General features: G+C 50.6%; 1 protein-coding gene and 1 pseudogene across 1 annotated transcript; one reads left to right on the top strand and one right to left on the bottom strand.

Annotated features, from left to right (window-relative positions):
• Nucleotides 1-250: 250 nt before the first annotated feature.
• LOC124706886 (ELF3-like protein 2) lies at nt 251-4177 on the top strand. Its single transcript, XM_047238553.1, has 4 exons — nt 251-758; nt 1388-2271; nt 2489-2540; nt 2657-4177. Exons 1-4 carry the CDS (start codon nt 498-500, stop codon nt 3686-3688), a joined length of 2229 nt encoding a protein of 742 aa, XP_047094509.1. The 5' UTR covers nt 251-497; the 3' UTR covers nt 3689-4177.
• A 647-nt stretch (nt 4178-4824) lies between these two features.
• Nucleotides 4825-9842, bottom strand: LOC124649167 (annotated as a pseudogene).
• Between the last annotated feature and the right edge of the window lie 273 nt (nt 9843-10115).

The following is a 10115-nucleotide window of genomic DNA, read 5'->3' as shown; positions in this document are numbered from 1 at the left end:
TGTATGCGCGTTTACATGAGCGCATGTATTTATAATGTGTTTTAAAAAAAAGTGCTTGTGCCGATCAAGCCTGGTTGTAGACTACTAGTTGAACCTTCATAGATTTGTTTGTTTTTTCCATTCGGCTATGAGTTGTGGATGAGGATCTCACGTGGCAAATGGTAGCATCAATCAATCCCTAGTTGCCTGCTCTTCTCTCCTCCACCTCTCCCTTTCTTTCCTGGCTACTTTCCCCTCCCAACTCGCTCCGTCCGTCCCCGAGCCCCAGCCACAGCCAGCCAGCAGATATTCGATCCGAATTCCGCTCGCCCCTCTCCCCAATCCCGACCACCCCGCTCCTCAGCAAGCTCGGTCGCGGAGATCCGATTTCGCCCGCAAAACCCGGCCTTTTCTCCTCCCCTGTTCTCTTCTGGAGGATTTGGATCTTCTTGACTCCGCACGCGGAGAGCCTATACATGGCCGCCGAGTGGTGCTAGCCCAGACGCGGACGAACGGCGATGAGGAGGGGCGGCAAGGACGGCGAGGGGGACAAGGTCATGGGCCCGCTCTTCCCCAGGCTCCACGTCAACGACACCACCCTCAAGGGCGGCGGGCCCCGGGCGCCGCCCCGGAACAAGATGGCCCTCTACGAGCAGTTCAGCGTCCCCTCCTCCCAGCGATTCGCTCCGCCCGCGCCCGCGCCCGCGCACCGCCCCGCCGCCAACGCCAGCGCCAGCGCCACCGCGAGCTACGCCCCTTCCTCCGCATCCGCCGGACAGGTGACCCAACAACTCCCATTTCAGCCTTGTCGCCTACTATGTCTTTTTGCATACTAGCTGGACTGCAACATCTGTGACCGGCTTTCTTGATTCATCACTGCTCTATTGATGTATGTGGGGATTGAGTGATACGCCTATGGCGACGAACCTATCGTTTCGTGTGATTACGAGTGCTCTCCAGATGAGTGATTCTAGGTCGTAAGCACACTCTCTGATATGATATACAAACTGATGAGTAGAAATACAAAGTTTGTCAGAAAACTGAAACGATAGGTAGAAATCATTGGTTTAGTTAGCTTCATGCTTATCTTTATTCTTGCCTAACTGGAAAGATTGTAACTTCTATCAGTGCGCCATACACCATGCTATGTTTGTCTTCCTTCATTTCTCCCTGGAATTATTATAGCTTCTGTCCACACATATCAAAGATAACGACATGGAGGGTAGCAGTAGGATTCCCCTTGCTTACATATTAATTTTGACAAACCCTTAATTTTTTTGGCCTAAACCATGCTCATGGATAATTCAAGGTGTTTGCATGGGGGAGTTTTTACTTTTTAGGACTTGACTGGGCATGTATAATCTTCTACCACATTTTGTCAAGTACTGACTTGTACTTCCTCTTGTAGATTGCTGGCAGCGACAGGCCTCTCTTTCCATCATTCTGTGTGCCTTCAAATGAACCTGTCCGCTCGTCCAACTCGAATGTGCGGGATGGTGGTGCTACGAGGGTAGAATCTGGGAGGCCTTCCACCCAGCTCAAGAGCAAGGACACCCATGCTGCAGGATCAACCGCTGAGTGTAGTTCACAGCGCAGAGAGAACAACACGAGGAATTCTACTGGGAAGAAGTTGACTAATGATGATGATTTTACCGTTCCTTCCGTCTTCTCTTCCGGAGTGCCTCCTCATTCTGCTCGCGAGGAAGTGAGGATCCAACAGAAGTCCACGCCCTTCCCTATGTATAAGAGTGGGCCTACAATGTCCAGATCATCTGCAAAACAGTCCAGCGCTGATAAGAGGTATCTAGAAGGGGTGGATGCGTCTGACATGAGATCAAGGGACTCTCCAAGTATTAGGGACAAAGCACCAGCGAAGTCGACAGCAAACTTGTTAGAAGTTGGAGCGAGAAGTTCATCATTTAAATATTTTTCTACGGACAAGACGGGGAAAACAGATGATAAGGTTTCTTCGTACGGGGACAAGTTGACTAGAATGAATGTATCTGATAAGCAGCATCCTCGAACCGAGGGGCGTCAGGGTAGGACTGAGAATGCTGCCGAGTCTCAGAATGTTCCAAAAGCTGGAAATGGTGCTTCTAATATGTCGGAGAAAGGCTTAAGAGAGACTGGCGAAAAGAGAAAACGATCAACAGGACATCATGATGTGCAGAGGGATGATTTCTCGGATGATTCCTCTGTGGAATACCTGCCAGGATTGGAGATCTCTCCAGATGATGTTGTCGGTGCTATTGGTCCAAAGCATTTCTGGAAAGCAAGGAGAGCTATTGTTAAGTAAGTATTCGCTACTTAAGCCCTGTTATCTCTGTCTTTGTGTTTTTGAAATGTCTGCACACACATAAAGATTAGATTTGGCCGTTTTCTCAATGCACACGCACTTTTGTCAGAGACGTCTCTTTTCCTTTTCGTCCTACTGTTGCTTAACGTGTCATTTATAAATCACTAGTTTTGTTTCTCATTGTTTAATCACTTCTCTTTGAACTCTGTACAGCCAGCAGCGGGTTTTTGCTGTCCAAGTATTCGAGCTGCATCGATTGATCAAAGTGAGTCTACGGAAAACATTGTTAGCTTATGAATCTTACTCACAAGCAGGTGGTTAGCTTATGCATATATTTTGTGTCAGTAGGTATAACCATGTTTGGTATTGGCTTGCAAGCAGGTGCAGAAGTTGATCGCAGCATCTCCACACCTACTCATCGAAGGCGATCCGTGCCTCGGCAGCGCCCTGGTGACAAGCAAGAAGAAGCTGGCTGCAGCAAACGTGCAAAAGCAGCTTCCATCTGCTAAAAGCAAGGATGACGACGACGCACAGCTAACCCTGCAGCAGGCAGAGCATGCAGATTACTCAAGAGACAATACCGAAGGGGGAAACCAGGCCGCCTCACTATCCCAAGACGACGACGACGACGTGGTCGAGGAGGTCCAGAACAACAACAGCCAAGCCACCGCATCAAACGGCGGCGACCCTCCTGCTGCTACCATGCCTGCCCCTCCCGACAACAAGTGGTGTGCGCCTCCGCCACCGCCGAACCAGTGGCTCGTCCCAGTCATGTCCCCATCCGAAGGGCTCGTCTACAAGCCCTATGCGGGCCCCTGCCCTCCGGCGGGGAGCTTCCTGGCCCCGTTCTACGCGAGCAGCATCCCGTCCATGCCCGGGGATTTCATGGCTTCTCCGTACGGGATGCCGATGCCTCATCATCATCAGCCGCAGCACATGGGTGGCCCTCCGCCCATGCCCCCAATGTACTTCCCGCCTTTCAGCATGCCGGTGATGAACAACCCAGCAGTCTCAGCCTCCGCGGTGGAACAGGTGACGCGTATAGCTCCAGCACGGCCTACTGCCGAGCACGTCTCGAGGACCTCGTGCAACATGAGGAATGAGGCGGTGTCAGGCGGCGGCATCTGGAGGTTCCACCCGTCTGCCCGGGACAGCGAGCTGCAGGGGAGCAGTGCTGCCAGCAGCCCCTTCGACCGCCAGCAGCAGCAGCAGCAGCAAGGCGAGGCGAGGGCTGCGCCACCGCCGCCGCCCCTCCCCACGTCTTCAGCTGGGCCCCAGCCCTCCTCCGGCAGCAAGGAGAACCCAGCAGCCCGTGTCATCCGCGTCGTCCCGCACACCGCGCGCACCGCCTCAGAGTCGGCCGCACGCATCTTCCGGTCCATACAGATGGAGAGGCAGCAGAATGATCCGTAATCGAAACCAGCGAGTGTATGCTACATTGACTGCTAGAATTTGCATGTGGTTAACCGAAAAGCTCGGACGATTAGCGCTATCTTCTTCCCGTGTATAATTTTGTGCAGTTATATATATGTTCTTGGCGGCACAAAGTAAATTTCGGCTTTTTTCCGCCCACTGTAATATGCAAATATGCTGAGCAGGGGTAGTGATGCTGGGCATGCTAAGGGCTTGTATGTTGGGTTACAGAGAACTGAAGAGCTTTTTTCTGCCCGCTGTAATATGCAAATATGCAGAGCAAGGGTAGTGATGCTGGGTATGCTAAGGGCTTGTATGTTGGGTTACAGAGAACTGAAGATGTTATTAGGTGTATATGTCCTTAGCCTGCATCTGTATGCATATATCTTCAGCTATCTATATTTGGCTGGTGGTGGCCAAAACAAAACCTAGGCTCTGTACGATAGCAAGCTATATACTATATACATATATTTGCTGGTTATATATGAATTACAGAATCTGGGATTTCCTTGCCTGCTGATAAACACTATCATGTAGAAAAACAAAAACAAAAATGAGGGGTACTATTTGTTGGGTGTCGGGCCTAGAATTTTGGCCCAAGCCCGGCCCATCACAACAAATATCCATCAGGCTTTGGGCCTCGTGCTGGGCCTCTTCCTTATTTGTCACATTTCTCAAGCCCAGACCCGGCCCATCGCAACCATCGGGTCTAAATCTTCGGCCCAGGTCCATGCTTGTATGCAGGCTGGCCCAAGCCCAGGAATTTTGGGCCGGGCCAACCGGGCCAGGCTTCCCATGGCCAAGGCATCCTAATTGGGCTGTTGTAAGTGTCAAAATCGTGTCACTAAACCAAGCTTGAGTGATATTTTCAGAATTTCGATGTAAACAATAATAGCTAAACAATCCTCCACCCACAAGTATTAGTAATAGCCAAGTAATAATATATATGTCCGCAATGATTGCTATCAGCAGATAGCTAGAGTGTCAAATTTGTGTTAAAGCAATATCACTCACTCAACTAAGCCTCCTTGAGTGTATATGCAAGTAATAGCTGCTTAACAGTCCTCTCTGCAGACAAATAACATTAAGAAAATTGCAGCAATCTGGAAGGAAATAAGGAATAATAAAACAGCATATAAACACACACTCCAAATGCTTTCCTTATTCCCTTCCATTAATTAGTTAGATAGATAGCTGGTACTATCAACAGCTAATCAGCATCAGCGCCTCCTCATCTACAGAGGCCATGTACACACAACACGGTCGATGAATCCAACATCAGACCAGAGCTAAGCTACCAGAACTCCTCCCGTCTCAGCAGCTCATCCTACCTCTACAGACACAGATACACCCACAGAGAGCTCACTAACTTAGCGCCTCGTGGATCCTGCTGAAGACAAGGCGGAGCGGGATGCACGCGACGGCGAACGGCCCCACAGCCGCCGGCCTCCTGTCTCCACCTCCTGCTCCTCTCTGGCTTGGGCCGAAGGACGACAGCCTCCGCATCTTCCTCGGGGAAGACGACACCGGGTTCTTGGTGTGCGGTCGCCATGTTTCGTCCTCCGTGGTCTTCCTGCGGCTCTTCAAGTTTGCACTTGAAGATGCCACTGGGCTGTTCTTGGTGTGCGGTCGCCACGACTCGTCATCATCCGAGGCCTTCCTGCGGCTCTTCGCCTTTGCTCGTGTCGTTCGCGCTGCCCTGTGCGACGACGGCAGCGGCATAGCGTGCTGCGGGGCTGGAGCTGCAGCTTCCTCCTCCTCCTCCACCTTCATTGGTCTGTTAACGGTGTTGCTCGTAGAGGGGTGGTGATGGTCGTGTACACTCGGGGCAGGAGGGCGGGGTGCGGTGTCATCTAGCACCTCCACGGTGACCGGATACCCCACAACGGGCCTTCGGCTCGATTTGCTCATCAGAGAGACGAGAGGTACACGACCCCCCTTGCTGCCGCTGCTGGCCCCCTGCGCACTTATCTCCACATCATAGATGGACGAGTTCAGCTGCAGGGTCTTGACAGGCTTCACGGCATGGCACCCTGCAGCCACCAGATCTCTCTGCTGGGGCGGCAATACTTGGTGTGGCGACAGCTCAAAGACCACGGATGGTGCAGGAACATTCTCACAGTTTGGATGGTTGCTGGTGGTCTCAGCTGGCTCTTCAACTTTGCACTTGATTCCAGAGTGCTGCTGCAGAACCGCGCCGACACAGTCCAGACTGTTAGGAGTTATTACTGCAAGGCCTTTGTAATCATCAGCAGGTGCCGCGGTCTTGTCGGCAGCGGCACTCTTCTCCACCCTTTTCTCTAACAGGATAACCTCGTTACTTGGTGCTCTGTGCTTTGCTGCCCTTTCTCTGCGGTGTTCGCGCTCTGGTACAGTTTTGGTGTTGTTAATGCCTTCATGGTCGACGGAGTTTATTGTTTTCTTCTTAGAGTTTCTGCTGTCACATTGGGAAGATATGCCATCTTTGCTGCAGTTGGAAGCTTGATTGGTATGTTCCTGGGTAGGAGCCTTCGTTGAAGCGCATGATTGGTGCACATGCAAGTGATCTGGCAAAAATTTAGTTCATCAGTAATGCATTGCTCAGAAGTACGAAAAAGGGAAGGAAAATAAACATTGCAGGATGTGAAGCAGTACTTAGGACCATATAGTTGTTGCACGTTCATGACTATGTCAGAACTGTGAGCACCCTATACTTCTCAGTAGATACATGAATGAACAACTAATCCATTATAACGATCAGCAAATGGCAGTATTGGATCAGGACTACTAGAACACTAAATGAGGGATCAGGACTACTTGAACGTTACATGAGGGCGAGAGTCATGGTTTCCCTATACTCAGTACAATCAGTTTCTGGAAACAAGATAAATGCCAACAGGTCATCTGACTCCTGGCTCGTGAAACTGTGTAATAACTATCTAGTGCAGTTCATATTCAAGAAAGTGTAGTTGCTCAGAAACAACTAATGAAACATTGTTTCTATATACAGTTAGTGAATTAAATGATGACTGACATTGTTGAAACTCCTTGGAAGTACAAAAAAAGGAGAACAAATATTGCAGGATGTGAAGCAGTACTTGGGAACAAATAAAACACGCAGCACCACAGTACTTGGGACAGTTCATATATTCAAGAATGATGTTGCACATGCGTGACTATCTGTCTGAGCTGTGAGCACACTATGCTTCTCAACAGATACACGAACAATTGTAATGATCAGCAGATGGCAGTAACGGATCAGGATTACTTCAAGGTTAAATGAGGGTGAGAATCATGATCTGCCCACATAGAGTCTGGTCAGTTTTTGGATGACTCCTTGATCACAAAATATAGTGCAACTATCTATTGCAGTGTGCACTGAAGAAAGTGTAGTTGCTCAGGAACAACCAATAGAATAGGGTTGCTGCATGTAGTTAGTGAATTAAATGAAGACTGCCATTGTTGTTGCAACACAAATGATCTTGCAGAGGGAGGGACTGGGACAGGGTTGGTGCAATGCAAATGATCAGCCAGAAGTTTAGTTGACAAGTAATTCATTCCTTGGAAGTACAAAAAAAGGGGACAAAAACACTGCAGGATGTCAGGCAGTACTCAGGAACACACAGAACACATAGCACCATAGTTTTAAATGTTCTGTAATAGAAAATCTACCTATTCCAGAAAAGTTGTGGGACACTAGTGCCTATATGTAATAACTATGAGCGTCCTATACCTTCTCAGCAGATAAATGAACCATATAATGATCAGCAGATTGTAATATTTGGTCAGGATTAATTGAATGTTAAATGAGGGGGAGAGTCATGGTCTCTGCATATACTGAGTTCATTCAGGGTTTGGACACAAGATAAGTGCCAAAAGGTTACCATGACTCCTTGGTCACAAATTACAGCGTAATACTATCTAGTCCAGTTCATTTTCAAGAAACCATAGTTCCAAAAAAAATTAGTTCTTAAGTAGTGCATTCCTCAGAAGTACAAAAGGAAAGAAAATAAACATTGCAGGATGTGAAGCAGTACTTAGGAATGAATAAACAGTTAAACACGCAGCACCACAGTTCAATTTCCTTCTCTTATAGATAGCTCATCTATTCCAAAAAAAAGGCACATTCGTGACTATATGTCAGAACTGTGAGCGCTCTATACTTCTCAACAGATACATGAACCGCTATAATGATCAGCCCATACAGAGTCCAGTCAGTTTTTGGATACATGTGCCAAAAGACCACTACAACGCCTCGGTCACAAAATATAGTGTAACTGTAGATTGCTGTGCGCATTCAATAAAGTGTAGTTGCTCAGAAACAACTAATGAAACACTGTTTCTATATGTAGTTAATATAGTTAATGAATTAAGTGATGGCTAGCATTGGTGAGACACAAATGATTCTGGCAAAAGGAAGGACAGGGTTGGTGCGCATGCAAATGATCTGAAGGAAATTTAGTTGATAAGTAATGCAGTCCTTATAAATTATAATGATCAGCAGGATGTCAAGCAGTACTCGGGAATGAGCATTCTAGTTTTTAGAAGTTTTGAAATAGATAATGCACCTATTCCAGAAAAGTTGTGGAACACTCGTGCCTATATGTAATAACTATTGGGGTCCTATACTTCTCAACAGATACATGAAGCATATAGTCAACAGAAGATGGCAGTATTTGGTCAGGTTTGATTGGGTTAAATGAGGGGGAGCCATCAGCCATGGTCTCACCATACTCAGTTCAATCAGTTTCTGGAAACAAGATAAGCGTGACGGCTCCTTGGTCACAAATAGTAGTGCAATAATTATCCAGTGCAGTTCATATTCAAGAAACCGTAGTTGCTCAGAACAGCCAAAATGAAACATTGTTTCCATATGTATGTAGCCGGTGAACTAAATGATGGCTTGCGTGCGTTGTTGAAACAGAAAACATAATAGTAGAAGAAGAACTTGCATCAAGTAAAAAAACAGAGGTAATAGTGGTGCACTGCTTTACCTGTTTTCATGATACTTGTTGCGGCGGGGTGAACGTTGACGGGAAATCCATCGTCGACAGGCTCCATCTTGACCGGTCGGATGGCGCGACGGGAGCTGGACCTGGTATCCAGCACCGTATCCAGGCTCGAAAAAGGGGAACGAATGGGGTGGTGATCAGCTCTCTGACCATTGGGCTTGAGCCCGTTCTTCCACATGTCTCCATATCCAAGCTCGGTCTTGATGACAGGTCCGACGGCGCGGCGAGAGCTGGGCTTGTTATCCAGCACCATGCCCAAGCTCGAAGCGGCGTGCATGAGGTGCTGACCATTGGGTCTGTGCCCGTTCCACGCATCTCCATTACACAGCTCCGACAGCGGCCGGGACCTATCCCTTCTCCTGGAGATCCCGCAGGGGTGGCCCTGGTCCTGGTCCGCGGTTGGCCCTGGCTGGTTCCTCTTGGCGGAGTGGTGGTGGGACTGCTTGGTCCTCTTCATCTGGCTGGTGCTCGGCAGGTGCTGGTTCAGGTCGGTGAAGGCGGGCGCATTGGGCGTGGAGTGCTTTCCGATGTCAGTGAGGTCTTTCATCCGCTGCGGGGCGTCGTCCTCGGAGTCGTTGGGCGTCCTCCTGCGCTTCCTGGCCGCTGGGGGCGGGGGCGGAGTGGGAGGGCTTGCTGGTGGTGGTGGTGGTGGGCCTTGAGGAGGAGGAGGAGCGGAGGCAGGCCCGCTCGATCTCGAGCGCCTGGAGCACGGCGTCGTCCTTGCGGGCGTACCTGGTGCCCCCGGTGGCGCCGGTTTTGGAGCGGAGGCGTCGGTCGGCGGCCTGCTCCTGGGCCGTGCGGATGCAGTCCTCCAGGCCCCGTTCCCCGCATCGGAACGGCTTCACCCGCTTGCTCCGCTCCAGGTTCAACCACTCGCTGCGCGCGCAGGTCAGAGTCAGTCAGGGTCACCCACCGGAGTAGAGAGGGAGAGGAGATGGAGGGGAGGGGAGGGCGTACACGAAGACGGGGCCGTCGCGGCGGCCGAGGAGCAAGATGGGCGTGGCGGGGGAGCGCGGCGGCGCGGGGCAGCAGTCGGGGACGTCGTTGGGCGAGACGACACGGCCCGGCCACCACGACCCGTTGTTGCGCCGCACCCACACCAGCGTCCCCACCGCCGAAACATCCGCCGCAGCCGCCTCGCCCTTCTCCATCTCCTTCCCCATCGACCAATCAATTTGATCTCCTCGTTCCCCTGCCGCGAAGCGAGTGCAGGGGCGTGGCCGGGCCGAGGGGGCGCGCCGGCGGGAGCCAGCGGCGACGGCGAGGAGCAGTGGGGAGGAGCAGCGTGGCCGCGAGAGAGGAGGAAGGAGAGAGGAGCGGCTCCAGTGTCCAGTCCACCGCACCGCAACGCTGAGGAGAGATGGTGTGCCGTGCTCTTCCTGGGCTACCGTGAAGCCCAACGAGCAAACATTTCCGGGCCGTATAGTAAACTAAAT

Source organism: Lolium rigidum, chromosome 4 (genome assembly GCF_022539505.1).
Source record: "Lolium rigidum isolate FL_2022 chromosome 4, APGP_CSIRO_Lrig_0.1, whole genome shotgun sequence".
Taxonomy (NCBI): Eukaryota; Viridiplantae; Streptophyta; class Magnoliopsida; order Poales; family Poaceae; genus Lolium; species Lolium rigidum.
This window is presented reverse-complemented; position numbering and strand designations above follow the sequence as displayed.